A 26,359-nucleotide genomic window follows, 5' to 3' on the forward strand; every position below is an offset into this window, starting at 1 on the left:
GGAATGGAGTCAGAGCCTGGTGTTTTACTATTGGAGAGAAGCTTAATTGCTTCCTTAACCTCTGATTCCTTTGGAGGTTCTGCCAGGGAGGTGTTAATGGCAACTTGCGGCATACGGTCAATGGCTTTGATATTGATAGAGGAAGGCCTATTCAGGACATTGTTGTAGTGCTCAGCTCATCTTTCCAGGATGGTGTTCCTGTCGGTAAGTAGGATGGACCCATCGGCACTGAGAAGTGGTGATGTTCCAGGGGGACGGTGGCCCATAGATTGGTCTTCAGGGCATCATAGAAACACTTGGAGTTGTTGCTATTAGTGTACTTCAGCATCTCATCTGCCTTTCTGCTGAGCCAGGAGTCTTCCATCTCTTTGAGCTTTGCTTGCACCTTGCTTTTGATGGAGTTATAGGCTGCTTTCTTGGAGACGGATGTAGTGTCTTGCTGGAGGAATCTGAAGGCTTCACGCTTCTTATCCAGCAGCTGCTGAATGTCTTCATCATTGTCATCGAACCAGTCCTGGTGTTTGTGTGTGTTCAGGTCCAAATGAGCAAGAGCAGTGTTGTAGACCACATCCCTAAAGGCTGCCCAGTTCTCTTCTGCACTGTTAGTGCCAAAGCTGAGTTAGTCAAGCTTGCTGTTGAGGTCCTCCCTGAGGTTCTGGCATACAGAGTGCTGTTCTAACTTGCTGACATTCAGGCACCTATTGGTCTTTTTCCCCTGTGGGCACCGCCTAGGCTGAATGTGCATGTTGAGTTTTGAGAGGATGAGTCTGTGGTCTGTCCAGCAGTCTGCGCCACACATGGCCTTAGTCACTCTAACCTCCTGCCTGTCCCTTCTCCTTACTATAACATAATCAATGAGATGCCAGTGCTTGCTGCGTGGCTGCATCCAGCACATCTTGTTACAGTTGGGTAGGCGGAAGACTGTGTGATCAACAGATCATGACCTGCGCAGGTATTCAGAAGTAGATGACCATTGCTGTTACTTTTGCCGACTCCATTCCTCCCAGTGACACCCTCCCATGTCTGGTAGTGTGCATCAACTCTGGCATTGATGTCACCTAAGATGATGAGCTTAGCCACCTTGGGCACAGATGCTATGAGGGACTCCATGTCTTCATAAAACATGTCGTTAATTTTCTCTGGATTTGTCATGGTGGGGGCATATACACTGATGAAGGTGGCGTGGCACTTTCCTTTGAAGGGAGAGCTGCAGTGACATGAGTCTGTCATTGAATCCTTTAGGGAGGCTGGCTGATTTGCTAATCAGATTAGACTTGATGGCGAAACCCACTCCTGCGTCACGACATTCATTGCTGCTGTGGCCACTCCAAAAAAAAAAAAAAAAAAAAGTATAACCGGCTTTAACTTCTGTCAGCTGGCTTTAGTCTGTGAACCTGGTCTCACTGAGGGCTGCTATAGTCTGTGAACCTGGTCTCACTGAGGGCTGCTATCTGGATGTTGTACCCGCAGAGTTCTCTTGCGACAAGTGCTGTCTGTCTCACCAATATCACTAATATTTTTTTTCTTTGTGATTCGACTGCATGGTTGGGATCCCTGCCTGCCGCAGCAAGCAGGCTAGGGGTAGGATGAAGCTTGCTATGTTTAGGGCACCTTTTCTAGCCTCTTTCTTAGACCATGAAGGTGAGCAGAACGATCCTAAATAGAGCTGCTCAGACACCCCAGGGGCTGCCGATCTCAACTGGTGCTTCAGTCCAGTAGAGAGCGACCCATTGCCATGGGCCGCCTGTCTTTGAGGTTATGGCATCAGCTTCATGTGTATCCGCACCTGCTGCTTCGTCATTTGCCCACCGCCACAGGACTTTGGAGGGGGGGTGATGTCTTGACTTGCGCATGAATTGGATTATAGTGAGAGAGAGTTGCGCAGATTATTAGTCTCACTCTCTCATCCCAGCCTATCTTGAATCAGTGGCATGACATAGTTGAGACGACTGGAGATGCGTCGAGATGCAGTGGATGGCCAACAGTGTCCTAATGTGTCTCACTGTGCCCTATTTGCACTCCACATCACTTTGCTGAGTCCGCTTTCCTGCCCGTTGAATCAGTCTGGTGATTTTCTCAATGCAGTCTGCTGGACCCAGTCTTTGCATGTATAGGTAGACAAGCCCTGACTCGCCAAGGGTTGGAAACCCATCAGCTGCCCTCACCTGGTTTTGCAGGCCAGTCGAAGCCATTGCCTGGGGTGTGGCCGCTGTTGCATGCAGATAGCTACGAGGACCCACAGGTGAGAGCTGAGTGTCAGGTGAGGACCAACGTGGATGAACTACTCTAAAGAGCACGACATGTTCGCCCATCAGAGGTACTACCTCTCCCAGGCACCCCATACTCCCCAACATGTGTACTTACTAGCCAGTAACTGAATTTTACTGAAGTGGGCAGAATTACTAGGTCCTGTTTCTCAGTTTTTTTCACACTGGGAGGGTTGTTGACCAATGTGCAGACATCCTGGAAGTCGCAGCCTAGCTATAGTTAGACAAACTGGGAAAATGCATTTGAACCCCTTAATTTGTTGAAATAAGTTAGGCAAGACACTACAGTTTGTGTTTACGGGCAGCAAAATTTTGAAATCTTATTTTGAAACTGTGACAGGAAGTAATGTCCCTTTTGGCACCTCCATCTCAAGCATGAGTAAATTGTGAAACATGTACACTATGCCGGTTTATACAAGATTCAGTTAACGTCATGGTTGGTACTTTTTTGAAAATAATTTCGACAAGTAACAAGCATGACTAGCACTGAGGGAGCTGTTTACAGAGCTAGGTGCTGGTCATGCCATACTTTCTATGCAGGGAAACCTGACTCTGGTTTAAGATCAAGGATATAAGAACATATTTTGCAGTTAAAAATGATGTTAAGATTAATGCCCTAAAGAAGCATGCCAAGTTATGCAAGGGAAAGTTACAGGCATGTGTCAGAGGAGGTAATTGTGAAGCTTGTCTTGAATATTGAGAACTGTTTTGGTTGCTTCTCTTGAATGCAACTTATCCTCTAGGTTTAAATGACAAGCTGTCTGTAAATAGTGTTTGTTTTAACTTTATGAACACCCAAATTATAGGGTGACAAATCAGTTTCAGTGGTGTATTGTTTATATATTTTAGGTTCATTGGAGGTTACTAGGCTAGCGGTCCTAGAGCCTTTATAAGCCTGGCCATGTTAATCCCCAGTTGCCCCAATTGGTTTTGGTTAGATGGATGTAATTTACAGATCAGCACTGACTACCCCAGTCCAAGAGAGACATGGGTGCCACCCCCTGTGGTCACCCATCCATTTGTCCAAGTTGTGCTTGAGGAGCTCTGTTTCACGTGAATTGCAAGTTTATTCCAGAGCAGTATTTTCATTTTTTGTATACGTTATATTTTAAATGTATAACTTGATATATAAGTAAATTTCTTTGGTATAGCTACTGGTTTATGTTAAAGATTTGTTAATTGATAATGTACCCCTATCGCACTTACATATATACAATGTACCCCCTAAGAATTGACTCTGTTATTCAAGATTTGAGAACTTACGTGGACAGTGATGTAACTTTCAACCAACATGTGTCTGTTGTTGTAAGAAAGCCCTTCTATATTGCACAGCTTAAAACCAAAAGGATTCTATTTAGATCTTGGGATGTCATTGTTCCCCTGTACTCATTCCTCATTCGGCCAATTATTAAATGTAATGAACCCTTTGGCATTTATCTATCCGGGCACATCCAACAACTGGAATGCCCACAGATACCTTACTAAAAGGATACAAGGCCTGAACAACATGTCCTATATGGACCAACTCAAAGCCCTGTCACTATACTTTGTATCCTACATACTGGTAAGAGGTGACCTGTGTCTGACATACAAGGCATCCTCTGACCCATTATTGATGGATTTACTGCACATCAGCAAATACTCAGCCTAGGGGAGTTAAACCTCTTCTGCAACATCAGTAGATCAGTTTGGAAGGAAAGGTGTATTTCACACAGGATACCACTGCTAAGGAACAGACGTCCTGTCAATTTTCAAGAATAGCTTACATGTTTGGATGTGAAATGGAAAATTTATCCCAGGACTGCCCCTTCTCCTACTAATGGACAGAAGCAGCCCCTAAATGCTTTATTTCATGCACGGGTCCCTTCAAATTATCTATGGTATGATCCCAGTTATTATCAATAGGGGTAATATATATAATTATCAGCCATGGGATGGGGTAGAGCTAATCTGTAACCAACTGGGATAGGTTATTTCAAGTACCAAAAGGGAAATTGGCTAGGCTTAAAATGGCTTGAAAGGGTAGCTTGCCTATAAACCTGTAATTAAAAGTTTAACTCACTCTTAATATTTACAACATTTTTAAATATTCCTATTTAAATCAGCCATGGGATGCGGTAGAGCTAATCTGTAACCAAATGGGATAGGTTATTTCAAGTAGCAAAAGGGAAATTGGCTTAGCTTAAAATGGCTTGAAAGGGCAGCTTGCCTATAAACCTGTAATTAAAAGTTGAACTCGCTCTTAGTATTTACAACATTTTTAAATATTCCTATTTATGTTAGCAAGACAAGGATTTTTTTGGTAGGGATCTGTCACATGACTACATGTATTACGTTTAAAATAGGAGAGGAAATGATGACTTTTAGCTTTGATGAAGTTGTATTAAACGTTTGGAATAAAAGTATAAACTGTAAAACTGTGACTGTTACCCAGGCCATTATTTTTTCTTTTCTAAAAGTCTTGTTTATGTTGACCTGGAGTGTGTTTCTTAGTAGTATAAGGAAAGGACAAAAAAAGTCAAGATGGTCAGGTGTTGATTTCATGAAAGGAGTACATATTTGTCCAGTACAGAACAAAACATTTCAGAGTGGCTAGCTGAGAGCATTGTTTTGCCCTGTGATAAGCATAACAAAACTTGTGTATAGAGATTGTGTGTCCCTTTATCATGTCAGCAGCTGACACTTCATCCTTCAGGAATATCTCTGCTTACTGTCTGCAGGGTTGCCACATGGTCCCCTAACAATGTAATTTCACATTTCAAATGCCGAGCAAACCACCAGTAGGTGGTACCTTTCATCGTGTTTGCATGGAAAGCATTGTGAAGTCAATACAGTGAACTAGATTGCATGTTCTTTTGCCCTTGGTTGGGTTAAGGCCGTCATAAACACTCTCATAGCTGGGCTGCTGACAGCGTATCTAACTGATAACCCCTCCCTAACAATGAAGGAACAGTTGGCTAACGCCCAGCAGAAGGAAACATAGTGGTCACCAGACATGGGGGTAAAAATAACAAAGAAAAAAATCCTACATTAATTTCCAGTGACTTGCCATCTACTGTTATGGTGGTTTATCCTTCTCAGCTTTATATGTTAAGAAGAGGGGGGTTACTCATACAAAACCCCTAAAGGCATAGTATTGGTAGTTGAGCTAGACTTGCTAACTTGGACGTTCATGACTGCCAAGTAAATCGGGTATGCAGTGACCTTGCTGTGTGGTGATAGAACAGGCAACCCCTGACAGACTATTAATGGAAGCTTTCTGTTGAGTTTATATTTGGATGTTCACAATTTTTGACTAAATATTTTTTTAAAAAAGTGTTATTATTTTGGCTATTGTTGCAGCATGTAGTGTAATGTATGTCATCTGTTTTTTTTCACTGTTGCCTCCATGGATATTGTGTGGTCTGTAGCCAGGTGCTGAAAGACTTATCCAGTTAAATAAGTATTTTTACCATGCAGAATGTAGTTATATTTTAGTTTTGTTTGTGAGAATTCCTGTTTTAAAAAATAGTTTTGCGTAAGTTAGAACCTAGAAGTAGCTAAGAAGTAATTGTTACAAAATGTCTTTATTATGATACATATTCATCCTAACAGATATTCTCCAATGTTTGTTGTTAGCTGAATATTAAAATTGAAGAGCTTAATAAAGAAGTTCGAGCTTCAAAAGAAAGGTTAGTTTCCCAAGATGCTGCCGCCAAGAATGCTATTCAGCAGCTGCAGAGGGAAATGGCTTTCCGTATGGACCAGGTATGTATGTTTCAGCCCGAGAATGTTGTTTGGATACAGCCCATTTGTAAAGAAGCTTCAGAGTTATAGAAAATAATTATAAATAATTAAAAATATGTATGTTACTGTTGCAAGATCCCAGTACTTTAAAATAATAGAAGTACTGTGAGATAGTCTCAAAGTTAGTATACATTTCCTCATTAACACATAAGTCTTTGATATTTTAAGGACTACTATTATGATTTTCAGCCTTATAACTTGGGCACCTTTAAACAGGATGCTCAAAGCAAGGCACAGTAAATGCATTTTGTGAGTACATCAGATCAGGCATTTGTATTTATAACAGCATCAGAATACACAACTGTTTCGGGAGATATCTTGACACAGATTTTGTAGAAAAAAAATACAGAGGAACCACAGTAGTGGGGTAGTTTGGGATTCAAGCTTTGACAGGTCACAGCTAAAAAGTGTCTCTGGACCAGTCCCCACCTATCCTGTTACCAAAAGTAAGTAAACAAGCTATCTGTTTAATATTTATTTAAGGCACTTTGGTATCTCGTGTCAGATGCTACGTAATTTTAATTGTAGATCACATATGGTATAGTAGAATTTTGAGTCCCCATGTTTTTTAAAACTTCTAAGAACATTGAAAGTGTTAGACTGGTTGAGGCTGATCTGAGGGTTTTTTTTTTTCAAATAGTAATGCTGTCCGAGTTACGGAAGTGAAGGACAGAAATGTTTGCAAAAATCTTAGAGTTTAAAGACTCATCCAAGCTACGATTAAAGAATGGTTTGGGAAGTGAGCCAGAGAGCTAGCTGTTTGGAGACATAGGCAATGATCTTTTTTTTTTTTTTTTTTTTTTTTTTTTTTTTTTTTTTTAATTCACATCCGCAGGGATTACCTAATGGCTTCTTTGCCTTCACCCACTTTGCCCATCTGTTCACTGAAGACTAGGGATAGACATCCCTGGGGTAGATGCGAACCAGACAACCCAATTCTTTTTGCTTGAGGTTCCTGATCAGCTCATCTGTCCCATGGCAAGAGTTGGTGTGGTAGGCAGTGGACCTGTTTTCTGGTCCTGCAGGGTAGCCTACACTTTCCCCCACTGGCTTTTATGAGCTGTGCTATACCTGCTTTCTGAAGGGAAGCACACGAGATTCCCCTGTGTTTGTAGCGTGAATGTATTGGTAGTGGAGAATGCATGCTAGGACCTAACTCCATGTCGTGTAACACGTAGTGCTTCCTGTTTTGTGTTCCCCATCACACCAGATTCCGCTGGGTTTGTAGTGCGAATGTACGTGATAGTGGAGAATGCATGCTAGGACTGAATTCCATGGGGTATAACACCTAGTGCTTCCTGTTTTGTGCTCCCCATCACACCAGATTCCGCTGGGTTTGTAGTGCGAATGTACGTGGTAGTAGAGAATGCATGCAAGGACTGAATTCCATGGGGTGTAACACCTAGTGCTTCCTGTTTTGTGTTACCCATCACACCAGATTCCACTGGGTTTGTAGTGCGAATGTATGTGGTAGTGCAGAATGCATGCTAGAACTGAACTCCATGGGGTGCAACACCTAGTGCTTCCTGTTTTGTGTCCCCCATGTTGGAAGCCGGAATGGACTCCCTTACTCAAGTGAGAGCAGGTTTGTAGCAGCCTCTCACGTCCATCCTTCCTTGCCAGGTCTTACAAGCACCTGAACCTGTACTGGGAGCTCAGGACACTTGTGCCATAATCAAGGTGTTATCCCTGTCTGCCATGGAACTTGCTTAGGCAGTGAATAGTATTAAATTCAAGATGAAGAATATAGAATGTTTTTGATATGGGTGCGTTCCATTTTGCTCTGTGTAGTTTTGTAATGGTTAGTGAGAATAATGGACTTTCAGAGAAGGAGTAGAAGGAGAAAAGATTGAGCCAGTGTAGTTTCTGGTTCTGGATAGAGAAATTACATGATTCTGTTTAGCCTGTCCAAGTTTTTGTAAATATTTATTGTTACAGTAGTGGTGTATCATGTATTTGTTGCCTAGGTCAGTATGGAAACTTTAATCAGACTGACATTTTTCCTGTTTTTGGCCAATAGACTATATAACTTCTAGGAGACTGGAAGTATCATCAGAATGTGAATGTTGCTGCTGCATTCTGACTTTGTATGACTGTAGATCATTTAGCCAGACAGGATTTGTAATGTTTTTTTTTTTTTTTTGCTGTCTTGCATGTTCTCGCAAGGATGATGGCAGAGCTGTTTAAGTTTTGTTTTACTTTGGTCAAAGGTAGGGCTACCCGCACTACAGACTAGGAAGACTGCGAGAACAGGGGACTTGTGTCTCCGCTGTTTAGATTAACTTGAGCTAAGAATGTCTGCCATCAGATAAGAGCGCTTTCTGTTGTTGAGGTGTTAGTATGAGAACTGCTGCAGTGAGGAATGTTGAAAACCACACTTGCTGAGCAGTTGTGCAAGTAGTTTCTGATTGATATCAGGAGCCGTAGAAAATTTCATAAAAATAACTTGGATCATTTTATCCTTATTTTAGATAGGATGCAGTGTTGAATGCATGTAAATGGTAGAAACTATGTTGTATGTGACTTAGTATTTGAGCTTCATCTAAATTATTGCAGAAGTAGATGACTATGCATTTTCTAGACACTGTGCTATAGAGCTGATCAGTGATCCTGAACTTTATGAGGAAGTGGATGTGGGTTCTCCGTGTATAGACAAATGTAGTGATGATTCATTTGGTGATGTAAAGATTTTCCTCTTGGTTAATCTGTGATGAATACATGGGCAGACAAGATGACAAATCCCTATTGCAGCAGCTTTCAGGAACTTTGGAGGCAGACCATTACCCAGGGGAGATTTCCACTTTAATCTGAAAGATTTGAGATTTGTGTCTGGTTTTAACTGCAATATGGTCAGTGGTTTCAGATGTGTGTTGCCTTGTGTTGTAGTGTGAAGTCAAAGTATTGACCAGCGAATGTTTGGCAGATGGTATTGGGTAAGGATCCAGGTTAGTCAGAGTTTTCCTTGATTATTTTTAATGGTGCAGACGGTGACAAATGCTCTTCATGTGTATGTTACAGAGAAGACTGTTTAACATTTAATAGGAACAATACTAAGCAAGCGACTGTAAGATGTTAACCCATAAACAGTGGTGCAGCGATTACTGTTGTCCCCTCACAGCAAGAGGTTCTCCAGTTCGATTCTCTGCTGGGGTGCCTTCTGTGCAGAATCTGCATGTCCTCCCTGCATTCACATGAGTGTTCTGGTTTCCTCCCACATTCCAAAGACATGCATCTGGAGCATTTCTCTCTGTCCCTTCGCTGAAAGTGGGCTCTGTCCTAGTCGGACTTTCCCGGAAAACAAATGTTAAATAAATGTTAAATAAATATACACCTTTAAGTAGATAAACATAAAAGTCCATGCTTCCCCTTTCAAGTAGTTAATAGTGTTCATCTCTTAAGTCAAGCAGGGCTGTACATGACAATCCTGGTATAAATTTGTCTGCTATTGAAGACTAGAAATATTCCTTTTGTTCAGAAATAATGCATGCATTTCTTTTGCACTGAGATGATGAGGTAGTTTGAACAGGTTTTCCATTCAGAGAACCTAGCATGATGAGGGTTTTGAGATAATTTTCATCCTTGGTTGGATGCCATCTTTCATCTCTATCCTTCTAATTGAGGCTGGAGGCTAAACTCTTGAAGGTGCCCATGAAAGTTGTGCTAAATGATGTGGCATCCTAAGCTAGGTTATTTAATGAAAGTACTTGGGACCAGTTTGTGGATTGATCATTGAATTTAGGAAGTGATGTAGGGATTTTATGCTTCTAGTGACCTTGAGGTTTTCCATATAGGGAGTATGAACATTGCTAGTGACTTTGAGGTTTTCCATGTAGGGAGTATGAACATTGCTAGTGACCTTGAGGTTTTCCATGTAGGGAGTATGAACATTGCTAGTGACCTTGAGGTTTTCCATATAGGGAGTATGAACATTGCTAGTGACCTTGAGGTTTCCATATAGGGAGTATGAACATTGCTAGTGACCTTGAGGTTTCCATATAGGGAGTATGAACATTGCCTCACTCTTTCAAATTCACATTGCACATCAAGTTTTAATGTTCATAGGTTCATACTAGGCTATCTGCCCTAGGGCATTTATAAGCCTTGCCAGAATGTGTTTGGCTTTCGCCACCCATTTTAAATTTATTTTGCTATGCCCTTTTTCGAGGTTAGTATACTGTGCCTGTGTCTAACAGTGACACAGAAGTGATAACCAAGGGTAAACCTACGATCTCCCATCCACTCATCAAGATTCCTCTTGAAGAGAGTCAGTGAGGGACTCTGCCTAACCTGGACTGGGATTTTATTCCAGAGTGAAAGGAGCCTCTGGGTTATGATTCTGTCCCTCCAGCATGTCCTATTTATTTCAGTGCTGAGGTTCAAGTCTCTCGAGCGCGTAGCTCGATGGGATTTGGATTTTCTGAGGTGCAGCATGTCCATTAATTCCGGGTTGGACATGGCTTTATACGTCAGGCACAGATCGCCTCTGAACAGGCGGTATGCCACTGAGTAGAGCTGGAGTTTCTTTAACCGGGCAGCATATGGCATCTGTTTCAGCCCTTTGATCCTCTTGGTGAGGTACTTTTGGGGTCTTTCCAGTTGCTGCAGGTGTCTGGTAAGGTACATCCCAAAAGGGGTATTGTACTTAATTATGGGCCTGATGAGGGATGAGTAAAGAGGCACGATGACCTCCCCTGATCTAGATGTGAATCCCTTCATGATTAGGTGGGCTATATAAAATGTTTTTCTAACCACTTTGGCCACGTGGTTGTCAAATGAGAGATTGCTATCAACTTGGGTCCCCAGGTCCCTAATGACTTCTTCTGTACTTAATGGATTACCACCTATGTGGTAATTTGTGGGCACTTTGTTTTTGCCAAAGAGGATGACTATACACTTTTTGGCATTTAGCTTGAGGCCATGGCTCTGGCACCAGTTGTCTGTTTCTATGAGGCCCTTTTAGAGGATGCTTGTGTCGGCTGGAGAGATGTTTATGGCGCCCAGTTTGCAGTCATCTGCGAACTTGGTCAGCCACAGTTCTTCCATGTTGGCCTGTACCTCCGAGAAATATATACCGAACAAGAGAGGTCCCAGGACTGAGCCTTGTAGGACACCACTTGTAACTGGTTTGGAGTCTGACATGGCTCCAGCAATTCTAACCATATGGGTTCTGTCCTTGAGCCAGTTTGCAATCCATCTAGTGACATAGGGGTTTATATTTAAGCTGGTGAGCTTATCTATAATGGCCGAGTGGGGTATGCCCGAGTGGGGTATTGCATCGAAGGCTTTTGCGAGGTCCAGGTAGGCTGTGTGGACCACCTTTCCCTCGTCAATGGCCTTGGTGACTGTTTCAAAGAAATCAACCAGGTTTAAGAGGCAAGATCTGCCCTTAACAAAGCCGAACTGGGTAGGATCCAGTGTCTGTAGGTCCCCAATATCTTTATTTATGAGGTCCATGATGATCCTTTCCATAGCTTTGCAGACCAAGCTAGTCAGGCTTATGGGGCGATAGTTTCCAGGATCCATTGAGGCACCACCTTTATGGAGAGGGACCACTGTTGCTGTACGCCACTCTTTGGGCACATATCCTGTAGTAAGGCTGAGATTGAACAGTAGTTTTATGTTTGGGTTTAGCTCTTCTTGGAGTTCATGTAGGGCAGCCGGGACACCGTCTGGTCCCATTGATGCTGTGTTTTTGCTTTGGAGAGGCGGCTCTTACCTGAGCATCTGAGATGTCAGGGGCAGCACTCTGCTGGGATAGATATTTGCCCATTTGGTGGGAGGGAGAAGTTTGCGCTGAACCTGTCAGCTAGGATGTTGGCAATGTCTGTGGGTTCAGTGTATTTTTGTCATTTTGGACTAATTCTGAGCATATCTGGGAATTACCACCCAGGTTCCTAACATAACTAAAGAAAGCCTTGTGATTATCCTTAGTGTCCTGTGCAATTTTTCTCTCGGAGCTGGCCTTAGACAATTTTATGAGTGCCCGTAGTTTTTTGCTAATACTTATCAGTGATGCCTTCCCTTTTTGGGATTTTGCTCTATCATTTAGTAGCTTCCTCCTTCTATTGTATAGTTTGTTTATGGCTGGGGTCCACCAGACAAGGACGTCTGCCTTTGGAGGATTGGGTCCTGGTTTTATTTGGGATCGCATGATCCATGCATTCATGAAGGTGTTCATAGAATGTGTTTATAAAGGATTCTGCGGTCTGGGCCGTATTTTTCACAGGCCCGGGGGCTTTGAAGGATTCCACCTTGGTTTTGAGGCGTGTGAAATTTGCTTTAGAGAAGTTTTTCACTGTGGTTTTTTGGGCAGGGGGTGGGGTCGGGATGTGAATATCCAGTGAGATTAGTTTATGGTCTGATCTTACCAGTGAGGGATACACTTCTGGTCTGGAGCATAGAGTCCCCATGTTGGTGATGATCAGGTCCAGTATGTTTTCCCCTCTTGTGGGAGTGGTAACAAGTTGTTCCATAGCATTTGAGTTTATAAATTCTAGGAACCTTTGGGCTAGGGTGTTGGAGCTAGAGTAATGCTCCCAGTCTTTGTTTGGGTAGTTGAAGTCGCCCAATATTATGGTGTTTGGAGAGACCTTCATATTTTCCAGTGTTCTCAGGAAGGCCGAGTGGGGTTCCTGGGTTTGGGAGGGTGGTCTGTAGCAGGCTATAAACTGGAAGGCAGTTTTACCCACTGTTAGTTGCACATGGATAGTCTCTGATGCTTCGTGCTTTGCCACCAACCTGGAGGTGTGGTTATCTTTGATGAATATCGATACTCCCCCCTCCTTTTGTGGTTTGGTCCAAGTTTTGGGGCCGAAAAGCATGGTATGAGGTATAACCTGGTAGTGCTGGGGTGCTCTCGGGAGCCCTGAACCAGGTTTCTGTTACTGCACAGATATCGATGTTCTCCATGCTAAGGAGAGTTTCGAGTGCGTGCATCTTTAGGTTTAGACTTCTGGCGTTGAGTAGCATTACTCTTAGTTTCTTTGGTGTGTAAGTACGCAAAATTCAATTCATTGTGCTGTTCTTCTGCAGTGTGGCCTTGTTGGTTGTAGCAGTGAGGTTGCTTGTCGTTTTGCAGTTTGAAACTAGTACATTTGCTTGAGTCCTATCTTCTCCACCTCCTTCATTGATGCATCATCTTGTGCTCCCAGCAGCTTGTTTATGCATGTATGGTCAATTGAGTAGTGTATGCAGCGTACTATATGTTTTATTTTCAAGTAAACTGTTTTGCTTGTATATGATGTGCTACACATGTACAAATAAGTCAAACATTGCATGTAAAAAAAAAACTTGTGCAATACTGCTTCACCACTTATTGATAACAGTTGCTTCATGGTGGGTCGAGACCACGGGAAACATCTTCTTTCACTGTTGGCAGCCCTAAAAAAGTAAGGGTAATAAGCAACATCACATACAGTAACTGCATGCAGGTATAATGTCCTTTAAGTCCACTACTGAGCTTACCTGCACTAGGAAACCTGTTTACTTAAACAGTACACGACGCACACAATACTGCTTCACTCCTTCCTAGCAGTGACTACTTCTTGAGGGTCTGAGACCCAGGACAACATGAAACAGCTTCAGCCACTGTCAGCCCTAAGAAAGCAACAGCTTTACTACTGCTGCATGCAGTTACCACTAAAGACCCTCCGGGTTATATAGTAGTCACTGTTCAAAGATGACATACTTGTACATTTCTAGTGTACTTAGACTCTGCTAGGTCAATTGCATTCACAGCGGAATTATGGAGTGAGGATTTGGCTATTTGTGTGTAATATGTGATTAGCTGGTAGGCAAGCTGATGTAGCAAATCCTTATGGTTTCCTGCTCCTTTCTTATTGTTGTTATCATGGTTTAATCCAGAATTGTAGAGAGATTGTTGAGCCATTACTGCTACTGTCACAGGCCAAAGGAGTTTTCCTTTCCTAAATGCATACCACTTCAGATCCCTAACACTGGGGAATGCAAAGATAGCTAGCATATATTTTAGAATGATTGGAAACGTACCTCTCAACTGTCCTTGATTTTGCCTCATATTTTTGCCGTCTCCCTCATGACATTTTTGATGTTCTTTTAAATTGCTGAGTATTACAGTGAGTCAGTTAATATCAGAGAATAGAATTGTTGATACAAATCCTATTCTATTAACCTTTTTTAAAGTGAATTAGCAAAATATTTAAAAACTATCCCTGATATTGGGCCTTTGTCCGTCGTGTTAGTTCAGAATTCTTTAGCAGAGATGTTTAAAATCATGAATAGAAGACACTGAAACAGGCAGACTGGATGAATATGAGAAGTTGAGATCAATTTCAGGAACTGTGAAACGGAATATATACTCCATCTCTGTGCAGTAAATTCGGGTGGCTACATTACTGCATGAATAAAAATAAATAAAAACACAGTTTGGATGAAGTAAAAGGAAACTTCAGTGAGACACTAAAGTAAAAGATAAATGCTTTCATCTACTAAACTATTTCCAAGAGTTGTTGGCTTCTTACTTTGGCATTGACTTTGATCTGTACAGTGGTGATTAGTGAAATGTGTATGTATAGTTAGAGGTCTGTTTGCACTGAAAAATGTTATATCTTTGTAATACCAGATTTTCTTAATTAGAGACATAGCTGGGTCTTGTAGTGCCTGGTGCTCTTCTTCAATCTGGCACCCCTCAACTCTACATTGAGAAGCAGAAAAAAAAAAAGGCAATGGCTGCCTAGTGTCGCTCGAGCAATGACAGTTCCATTTGTTGGCACTCATGTCTAGACTGAAGAGCAGAAAAAGGTCATTCTGTTTTCAAAACTGTAGCGGACTGTTTGCTATATTTGTAATCAGCAACTTTCTTTAACCTAGTCCACTCATGCTTCAGTCCTGACCTAGTAACTTAAGTTCAGTGCCTGCAGTTTCAGAAATAAATACTGCTTTTACTGCAGTACTAATCAACATCTCCCAACTGTGCTCCCTAATGCCTTGCACCCAGGGTGGCTGCCCCTTTACCCACCCTCCTTAATCCTTCCTGAAGAACTGTATGCATTTCTGGAATATATGATTGATATCATTAGCTATTTGTGGTACTCTCAGGGACAGCTTGGGAGCACTGTATTTCATACCTGTGAAATATGTCACAGTCATAACCCTCATTTCTGAAGTAGACTGTGTTTCCTGACTACTACCACATGGTATAACTATGAAACCTTTACAATATATAAGATTTCCTTTTTAGGAATATAATTCATATTATTTTGCTGCTAAATCCTATGTATGGAATTGTTGAATCATCTGCATCTGTCTCATTGGGTAAAGGTCTTGGTTAGCGGAGATCTCATCAGGAACAATGGAAATAAGAGAAAAAATGGATTTTGGAGAGTGATTAATGTCTGTGCATAATACTTCAGTTTTTATCTGGAACTGTTATACTTTGAACTGTAATTCGTACAGTCTATCCCCATCACCATGTACATAGTTGGAAAAGTTTTGGCTGTTAACCCCAACGCACAGTTCTGCCTCCCTTATTTATGTGTTTGCAGGTCAGGCATGTGACCCTGTAGTTGTAAGCAAGGTGCTAAAACATAGGAAGTAGGAGCATTGAAATTAATTTATGTTTATCCTTTTCCAGAAAGGGAACTATGGAATCCATCTTACAATACAAAATGTTATGCAATGCCTTTAGAAAAAGGAAGGAATGCATTACAGTTGAAACTAAATGGTTAGGCTGTTCTCACCTTCTGCAGTGTATACATTCAAGTGCGCCAAATACCAGAGTTTGGGGAAGCTGCGCATCTTGATGTAGTTATTGTGAAAACCTGTGCTGGTATGGCAACTTTGAAGATGGTCAGTTTCAGGAAGTGAGGAATCTTGCAACTGTTGCTGTCCCTGAAAACTAATTTTTAGTGTTATTAATACCAACAGAATGTTTCAATTATCTGTATGTCCCTTTGTAATATGTGTTATTTTATGTTGTTAATATGTATGTGTTACTTCACTGATAACTTTCATGAGGAAGCACACCTGTAAAAATATGACATTGATTAACGACACAAACGGTACAGTTGGCACTGAAGCAAAACTTACAGTTAATATGTAATTAAGTACCTTTTGCCTCTGAATGTATTATTAGTGTAAGTTCTGGAAGTCACATTACATATCAATGCCAGAAAGGTGCTGCAGTGGCCCTTCTTAGTCCTACAATTAACTTGTAACTTAAGTGAAACGTTTTGTAGTTTGCTTAGGCCGCCACTTGTACTCAAACTCAAATATGAGTTCAGGCAAGCAGCTGGGGAGGGATTAGGAGGGCAGTGCAGTGATGCAGCGGTTAGCATTGTCGCTTCCCAGCAAGTGGTTCTCCATTTCGATTCTCGACTGGGGTGCCTTCCATGTGGAGTCTGCTTGTCCTACCTGCATTTGCGTGGGGTTCTTCCGGGTGCTCTGGTTTCCTCCTACATTCCAAAGACATGCATCTGGAGCATTTCTCCCTGGACCTGTGCTGAAAATAGGCTCTGTCCCAGTCGGATTTTCCCAGTAAACAAATGTTAAATAAATGAAATAAATAAATTAAGGCAGCAATTGGGATGGGGATTTTTAGGGTTGGAGAGCAAGGAAGGGAGTTTTAGGTTTAGGTAGCAGGAGGGATAGGGAATGATCAGAGAAGCTAGGTTTAGGGAGGGGTAAGGGAGCGGGGACTGTGGTTAGGAACCACGTGAGAGTTTTAGGGTAGAGTTAGGGCTGTGGTAGGGCTAAACAGTTTTATAGACTTGAATGTTGGGAGGGTTAAGTGTTTATATGAGGTCGGGCTACTGAGATTTAGAATACTTGCTTTTTAGAGCAAGTGGAAGTGAGCTAAGTGTGTTGCGAGCTATTAGCATGTGAACACATGTAGCAGACCTGTTGTTAAGATGGTAACAGCAACAGTATTTCTTCCCTTTGCAGTGTATCTGTTATCCTAGTACATTTGTGTGCATTTACATTAAAAATCAAACAGAAGTTGGCAGTAAGTTCCATACCTTGTGAGATTTACAAATAATTGTAAATGTCTGCAGTACTCATACTCATGTAACTATACCATACTTAATTCTGTAGACATTTCTTTGCACCAAATACTTTTTTAATTATCATAGATGATATAACTCTTATTTAATACTACAGTGAAAGTGGAAAAGAAATATTAACTACAGAACTCTGGCCTGTGCAACCCACTGGACAAGCTGGTTGTGCCTCTGCCACTGCAGGTCATCATACGTTTGCCTGCAATGGTCACTGGTATGGAGCTGAAAATTCATCCTCCAGCTGTGTCCATATGTCAGCCTTCTTAAAGGGACTTCTGCCCACAGCCTCTAATCTCTCCAGGTATGAAGCCTGCAGGAGGCAAAGCAAGAGAGGGTATTGTCTATGCCAGTTTCAACTTAGAATGAAGAAGTAGAGTGAAACTGAACGTACTAGAGTGTGAACCATGCCCACTGAGGTGTTACATCACCGTCATCAGCCCCCTTTTTCCCATATTTTCTGCATGGGGTTGGGATATCGTGTTAGCTGTCGCCAACTCTCTCGATTCAGTGCCACACTCCTGCCTTCTTCAACACTCATGCCTGACTGTCGCAGATCTTCTTTCACACAATCCATCCACGTCTTTGCTGGACGTCCTTGCTTCCTCTTACCTTCTTCCTGTCTGTCCCAAATCTCCCTCACCAGATTGTCTTCTGCTTTTCTACACATGTGCCCAAACCACCATAATCCACTCTCTTTGATCTTTTCTGCAATTGGAGCTACTTTGGCTTCTGCTTTTATGTCCTCATTTCTTCGTCTGTCCCACAGTGTGCATTCTATCACCTTTCTCAGGCACTATATTTCCATCTCCTCTAGCGTTTTTAACTGTACTACCCAGGTTTCTGTACCATACAGGTGGTACTGGTTGCACCACTGTCTTGTACACCTTACTTTCAGCTTCTTTGGGAATCTTCTGTCATAGACTACACCTGATATGCTATGCCAGTTGACTGCAGCCCCTCTGATTCTAGCTTTGACCTCTTCATTCAGACTACCCTTCTCCTCAGCTACTCCTCCCAGATACTTGAAGATGTTTACCTGTTCCACTATCTTCCCTTCTATCTCTATTCTCAGCTTCTTCTGATTTCCCCAATTTGCTGCTATTACCACTGACTTATCTGTGCTTAGCTTCATCCCATGTGCCTTTAAATTTGCATTCCACTCTCCTATCCTTTGCTGAAGTTCTAGCTCAGAGTCTGCCTGTACTGCCACATCGTCTGCATACAGCAGCAGCTTTGTTGATCCGTCACCTCCAGCCTGTTTGCTAATGTAGTCCTTCATAGGTTCATAGATTAGTACTAAGCTAACTGCCCTTGCGAGCCATTTTAAGCTTAGCCAATTATCCCTTGTGAGACTCAAACCCTGCACCTTGTGTTTGTAAGACAAACACCTTAACCATTAGGCCACCCTCCCAACAACCAGTATGAACAGCAGTTGTCTCAGAGCCGAACCTTGATGTAGACCCACATCCACTGGGAACCCCTATGTGAGGCCGAACACTGTTTGTACTTGAGTCATTGGGTCCTTGTATATAGCCTGCACTAATTCTACCAATGTTTCTGGGACTTCAAACCACTGCAGTACTGCCCATATCAGCTTTCTTGGGACCTTGTCATATGCTTTTTCCAAGTCTAGGAATGCCCAGTTGGACTCTCCCCTCATCTCTAGTTTCTTCTCAAGTATCTGTCTCATTGCAAACTTCAGGTCAGTTGTGCTGCATCCTGATCTGAATCCAAACTGCTCATCTCCCATCTTGTATTCTATTAATCTGCGTATCTGTTTATCAGTCACCCTCTCCGAACTTTCATGCAGTGTGATAGGAGTTTGATGCCTCTGTACTCCCAGAGTTGTGGATGTTCCCTTTGTTCTTTTGCACTGGCACTAGTATGCTTATTCTGCAGTCATCTGGGATATGCCTTTCTCTTCACATTACTATTAGTACCCTCAGTAGCTATTTCTCCCCTATCTCACCCAGCATCTTTATCATATCTGCTGTGACCTCATCTGAGCCTGCTGCTTTCTTTGACTTCATCTTCCTTGGTGCTGGTCTTACTTATTCTAAGGTGGGCTCCTCTTCTTCTCTCATCATAGGCTGTGTCTGGGCCAGTACAGCTTCTGTGGGGTTTTCCTCATTCAGATGCTGCTGGTAATACTCTTTCCAGCTGCCTTTGATGTCTTCTGGGCTGGTGAGCAGGTTGTTGCTGGCATCCCTTATGAAGGTTGTCTGACTATCTTCTTTATCTTTCTGTCTTTGCCTTGCAGTCTGATATAGTTTCTTTGTGCCTCTTACGGAGTCACTTTTCAGAAGATGGTACAGTGCCTCTTATGCCCTATTCTTTGCTATTGCAAATTCTTTCTTAGCTTTGTTAGTCAACCAGTAGTCCTTCCTAGCCTGGTCAGTCTTTTCTGTCTCCCAGTTCTTCCTGCACTCCTTTTTTCTTTTGATGACTGTGGACTTCTGCATTCCACCACCAGCTTTCCTTACGTACCTTATTTCCATACCTGGCTCAGCCACATATCTTTTCTATAGTCCTAACACACACTGTTTTTAGGCGCTGCCATTCTTCAACTCCACCTATTTCCTCCTCTTCTTGAGGTGCTAGAGCCGTGAGTAATTTCTTGAATTGTTGTACTTTCTCTCCAGTCAACTTCCAGGTCGTCAGCCTGGTCTGTGTTGACCTTAGATCCTTCTCTGACCACTGCTTGCAGCTGATTGTGGCAACTAGTGGTTTATGCTGTGGGCCAACTGTTTCACTGGGGATGACTTTGCAATCGTGGATTCTGCCCCAGTGCCTTTTCCTTACCAGGAGAAGTCTACCTGAGTTGCATGTTGACTACTCTTGTATGTGATCTTGTGACTCTCTCTCTTTCTGAACCATGTGTGGCTACTATCAAGCCAGAAGTCTAGAATGGCTTCTCCTCCGTTATTCCTGTTGCCCCACCCATGTGGACCCAGGCAGTCCTCGTATCCTGTTTTGTCTGTCCAGATATGTGCATTCAAGTCACTCATTATCAACACCAATTCATTTTGTCCTGGTTTGTCTAGTAGGTCCTGCAACTGCTGTCTGAATGCACTGTCTTCCTCACTATCACAATCCTGCTGTGGGGCATAGGCTGAGATTATGAATACTGCCCTGTCATTATGCTGGAGTCTGACTGCCATGAATCGGTCATTAATTCTGATGATATCCTTTACTGCCTTTTGAAGTGTCTCTCTCACCACAATTCCTACACCATTTATAGTCTGCCCTCCACCTGAGTAGTAGACTCTGGATCCCAAGCCAAGTGGCTTTGCTGCACTGCCCTTCCATCCCGTCTCCTGGATACAAAGGATGTCCAGCCTCCTCTGTATCATCATGTCATCCACTTCCAAGCTGCGTCCTGTCAGTGAACCTACATTAAGTGTAGCAAATGTTCATCATGTTTCACTGTTGCAGTTTTGACTGTAGGGTTCTCCCCTGCCGGCAGGCAGTCCTCGGTCGGCCAGAATCCCAAAGTCTGGGTCCGGCGTCGGCTGTTCAGCCATGCTCCCTGACGTCAGAGCGCCAGGAGTACAAAGCTGACAGCCGACGCCATGTTCTCCAGTCTTTCTTGCCGTGCAGTGATAGCAGTTCGCAAGTGCCGGTTGGCTGACTCCTGACAATTTTTTCTGATCAAACTTCAGTCCGAAGACTTTCTTCTCCTACTCAAAGCTAAGTACCCCGTTGGGGAAACTTTTTTCTTGCTCCAGTCCGATGTCAGAAAAAGTTAATTGTATTTCATGTGGGAAGCAAATACCTCATAAGGATTTTCATTCTTACTGTATTCCTTGCTTAGGCCCTGACCAGGACGTAGCTAGTTGTCGGTTTTGTGCTAGATTCAATCAACGTGCTATTAAACGAAGGTACGATTTTGCTTTTCATTACTTCGGTAGGCGTTTTAATTACAAAATGTCGTCTGATATGGTTCCGGCTACCGGAGTTCACAAAGGACAAAGACAGGCCTCCGAGGTCCAAATCAGACTATATCGCACAAGCGGAGCCAGCTTCAGGTTCGGCCGTCGTCAGTGAGGTGCTTTTGCAGCCCCTGTCGTTGGCCATTTCGGAACCGATAGCCGAAACAGACTCCCATGAGGAGCCAACTAGGCCTTTGAATATTTCAGTTGGACCTTCGGACAATGCTCCTTTGGATGGGTCCGGAGCCGCTGTGCAGGTACCGGCTTCCGAAGGGGTTTTCAGGCCTACTCAGCTTCTTATAAAGGCAAAGCCAAAGACAAAGGCAAAGACTCCTTCCAAATCAAAGACTGCAACCCAGGCCTCTTCTGATCCAGCTCCCAAGTCTCAGAAACAGTTACTTAAAATGGCGGAGGACTTACTTACTATGATTAGGGGTTCACATCCCCCTCCAGATAAAAGGCCAAGGCAGGAAGTTTATTATGACTCCTCTGATCAGACTTCTGTTTCTTCTTCTGACCAGGAATATTCTTTTCCTCCTTATGAGGATTCTGATGCTGAGGAATCCATTCCTTCAGCTTCTCCCCCTGAGGATTTCTCTTTTGGGGAAACTTTGCTTGAAATGAGGGAACATTTCCACTGGGAAGGACAGGAGTACTCGGAATCTAAGAAAAGACTAAGGGATTTTCTTCTTCTTCCCCAACATAGGCCCCTGGCTATTCCTCCTATTTTGGATATTATGGATGATGCCTTTTTGGAGGCTAACTTAACTCCTGACTCTCTTCCTCCAGCTCCTGTTAAGCCAGACAGATACTATAGGGTTCCTGATTCCCACCAGTTTTTATTCAAGAACCCTACTGCTGACCCTGAAACCATTTCTCAGGGTCTTAAAGGCGTTAAGGCCGCTTCTGCTAAAAACCCCATTCCCACTGAGAAGGATTCTAGATCTTTAGAAAGATGGGGCAAGAAGGTGTACACTTCTGCTACTTTATCTATTAGGGCTTTAAACTGTCAGTTTCATATGCTGAAATACCAGCAATTTCTCCTGTCTGTTTTAAAGCAAAAGCTAACTTCCATTTCCGCCTGTGCAGATGATAAGGAATTACATGACTTAATGCATGCCACTGAATAAGTTGGGAAGCATGGTTTGCACTGTGGATTTGATGCCTTGGAGGCTTCTTGTAGGGCTGCTGCCTCTGGCACAGTAATTAGAAGGCATTCATGGTTAAAGGAACAAAATTTGCCAGATCAGGTAAAGGCTAAATTATTGGATGCTCCTGTTCAGCATAATGTTTTATTTGGATCTAACGCTGAAGACGTGATTAAAAAGATGGAGGACAAGGCAAAGTCCATGCAAACAGTTAAAGATTTCTTACAAGTACAGCCACCCAGATTTAGCAGGAATTGGCCTACAAAAAATTGGTCCTTTCCCAATTCAGACAGGCCTCAGAGGGTAGATATAGACGCGAGGTAGGCCTCAAGCATAAGCCTCTTATAGACCAAGACAGTGGACTGCTTCCACCCCTAGGGGAGGAGAAGACAGGTCGCAAGCTCATAGAAAACAGACTCAATGACTCCCTCTGTTGGGCTGTAGGAACTTCTTGCCTGGAAGCCCCTCTCGGAGGAAAACTTTCTCTTTTTCATCTAAATTGGACTCGTATAACCCAAGACAAGTGGGTTCTGGATGTGGTTTCAAGAGGTTACAAATTCCATTTTCATACCCCACCAAGCCCAAGTGGATGGCCAGATCTTTCAAGACATCAATGGTCAGAGGCATTAAACCAGGTGGAAGCTCTCTTGGCTATGAAAGCCATAGAACTAGTTCCACTTTCAGAGATGGAACAAGGTTTTTACTCAAGGCTCTTTCTAGTTCCCAGAAAGCAAAATTCATGGAGACCCATTCTGGATCTGTCAGTCTTGAACACTGTCCTAGAGATACCAAAATTCAAGATGCTTACTCTACAGCAGCTACTGCCAATGCTGACCAAAAATGCATGGATGGTAACTTTGGATTTAAAAGAAGCATATTTACACATTCCCATCAGACAGGAACGCAGAAAATACCTCAGGTTCAAGGCAGGATCGAGGCACTACCAATTCTCTGCGCTGCCCTTTGGATTGTCTACTGCGCCCAGGGTCTTTACCAAGTGCCTGGCTCCAGTAGTAGCTTATTGCAGACTCAAGGGAATTCAAATTTACCCATATCTGGACGACTGTCTTATTCAGGCAGACAGCAAGGATGTCTTACTCAGCATCTACAGTTTGTTCAGAATCTTCTCAAGTTCCTGGGATTCACTGTAAACATAAAAAAGTCAAATTTGACACCCTCACAACAGATAATTTTTCGCTTCTCTAAACACAACAACCCAGATGGCATTTCTGACATACGAAAAACAGTTACAGCTGTCTTCAACTTTCAAAACCTTGGCAACTACAACTCAGCTATCTGCAAGGAGATTCCTGCAGGCTCTGGGTTACATGGCCTCCTGCATCCTTCTAGTACCATATGCAAGACTACATATGAGGAAAATACAGTGGTACCTAAAAAGTGTATGGTCTCAACATTGTCACAGTCTAGACATACTGATCTCTGTCCTGCCTTGTCTTCAAAAGGAATTCCTTTGGTGGTCCAAGGCATGTACTCTAAACAAAGGAAAACCCTTCTGTCTGCCTCCTGCCACTCAGATTCTAACCACGGACGCATCAGATTATGCTTGGGGAGCCCATTTTCGGGGCAACTGTCTGCAGGGCCTATGGACAAAGGATCAGAAACACCTGCATATCAATTTAAAGGAAATGTTAGCCGTTCAGAAAGCTCTATTGGCCTTCAGGAATCTTCTACAACCAGGACAACTACTGATACGAACAGACAACACCACAGTTATGTGGTACATAAACAAGCAAGGGGGATCTCTTTCCTATCCCCTTTGCAGACTAGCCATGGATCTTTGGAACACAGCTCTAGCTTGCAATCTGGACCTTCAAGCACAGTTTCTACCAGGGAAGCAAAACTTCCTGGCAGACAGTCTGAGCAGAAACCTTTCGGATCAACACGAATGGATGTTGGACTCCGAAATATTCAAGATGATTACAGCAGTCTGGGGATGTCCTCACATAGACCTCTTTGCATCCCACCTCAATCATCAACTACAAATATTTTGCACCAGGACTTTCCACAATCAAGCTTGGAAAGTGGATGCTCTATCATTCAGTTGGAGAAACCTCTCAGGATATGCCTTTCCGCCTCTTCCTCTTCTTCCACGGGTATTATTAAAGATCAAGCAGGACAAGCCCAAGATGATAATCTTGCTGGCCCCAAATTGGCCTCGACAGTTTTGGTACCCAACACTGAGAAACCTTTGTCTAGAGCCACCCTGGGTTTTACCTCAGATTCCGAACCTTTTGTCCCAACACCAGGGTCAGATTCTACACTCCCATGTCAAAACTCTCAGCCTGGCTGCTTGGTTAATTCAGGATCTTTGATTCATTCTCTCCTACCCAAGCAGGTTATGGATGTCATTTTAGAAGCCAGACGTCCTAGCACTAGAAAATCTTATGCAGGAAAATGGAAAAGATTTTGTTCCTGGATGCAGGCTCAGGATTCTGATCCTCTTATTCCTAACATTCCTCAGATTTTACTTTACCTGTCAGACCTCTTACATAAAGGTCTCTCTTTCTCTTCCATAAAGATACATGCCTCTGCTATTTCTGTTCATTATAATACAGACCCTCCTATCTTTTCCCACCAGCTCATGAGACAATTTCTCAGTGGAGCTAAGAACTTAAGGCCCCCTAGATCTCCTCCCATTCCTGCTTGGGATCTCAACTATGTTTTGGAAAAGCTCACCTTACCTCCCTTTGAGCCTGCTGCCACATCTGACATCAAGTTTTTATCTTGGAAGACAGCCATCCTGTTAGCTTTGACCTCTGCCAGGAGAGTTTCGGAGTTGCAAGCTCTCATGGCTGTGGAACCTTATATTATTTTTCATCAAGACAGGGTGTCTTTAAGGACTAATCCTACTTTCATGCCTAAGGTGGTTTCCAAAGTGGCTTTAAATCAAACTATTCACTTGCCAATTTTTTTCCCCACTCCTCAAAATAAAGGGGAAAGGATCTTACATTCCTTGGATGTACACAGACAACTACGTTTTTACCTGGACAGAACCAAGGACATCAGGCAATAAGAGCAATTGTTTGTTTCTTATGCTTCAAGTTCCCAAGGTAAAGCCATTTCAAAACAGACCATTTCTAAATGGATTGCTCACGGAATCAGATTTTGCTATTCACACCATGGAAAGCAAATCCCAGGGAGTATAAGGACTCACTCTACCAGAGCTGCTGCCATATCAGCTGCCTTCCTCAGGGGAGTTCCTACCAAAGACATTTTGGAAGCTGCAACTTGGAGTTCAGTGCATACTTTTTCCAAGCACTACAATCTACCTCTCTACTCTAAGTCTAGGGCAGGCTTTGCTTCTGCAGTCTTGCAGGGCCTTATAGCCGCCATGACCACCTCCCTTTCCTTCTGCTTTGGGATTCTACCCTACAGTCATGACTGCAACAGTGAAACACGATGAACATAGTACAGTTGTGTACACTTACCATAAATGTAGATGTTCGAGTGTCTTCACTGTTGCAGTCTGGCCTCCCTCCTGTCCCCTCTTATTTTTTCTTTTGTGTGGTTCCTTTTTTTTGCCCTTCTTCTGAGGTGTATTTGCAAAAGGTATGGGACCTTACTCATTTTGGAACTTCTAACATCTGGGGCAAGAAAAACTGGAGAACATGGCGTCGGCTGTCAGCTTTGTACTCCTGGCGCTCTGACGTCAAGGAGCATGGCTGAACAGCCAGATTTTGGGATTCTGGCCGACCGAGGACTGCCTGCCGGCAGGGGAGAACCCTACAGTCATGACTGCAACAGTGAAGACACTCGAACATGTACATTTATGGTAAGTGTACACAACTGTACTTTCTCAGTTCATGTTTGGCAGGTTCATTAGTTTTACGTCCAGCTTTTTCTCAACAGAGCTATCCCAGGTAACCTAAGGTGGACAACTAGACACCGCCCAGCCAGTAGTTTATTGACCCAGGGCTGCTGGGCTTTATGGTGGGCACACACTGGCCAATAGGGGCACATATACCCCTCCCATTGTTAGCATGGGTCTCTGGCGTGGGTCACAGTAGGCCAGGTCCTCAACCCACTTATCACCAGTAACTACCCATGCTAGTTTTGGCGACAGTAGTCAACATGACCGAATCACCTACAGCCATATTTACACCGTTGAGTGGCTAGCCCTGCCATGGCGCGCAGTCTGTGATCCATGTTCTCCTATCTTGAGGATACTG

At 43.1% G+C, this 26,359-nt stretch overlaps 1 protein-coding gene across 1 annotated transcript in view; it reads left to right on the forward strand.

The window, feature by feature from the left end:
- The window catches only part of CCDC186 (coiled-coil domain containing 186), a 1,483,461-nt gene that overhangs the window by 541,520 nt on the left and 915,582 nt on the right, over positions 1–26,359 (forward strand). Inside the window, exon 5 of the mRNA XM_044055936.1 lies at positions 5,886–6,014. Coding sequence (XP_043911871.1) covers positions 5,886–6,014 — 129 coding nt within the window. The remainder of the gene's footprint in view (positions 1–5,885; positions 6,015–26,359) is intronic.

The sequence above is a fragment of the Protopterus annectens genome, chromosome 14.part0 (genome assembly GCF_019279795.1).
Source record: "Protopterus annectens isolate FY-2018-M chromosome 14.part0, PAN1.0, whole genome shotgun sequence".
NCBI lineage: Eukaryota > Metazoa > Chordata > Ceratodontiformes > Protopteridae > Protopterus > Protopterus annectens.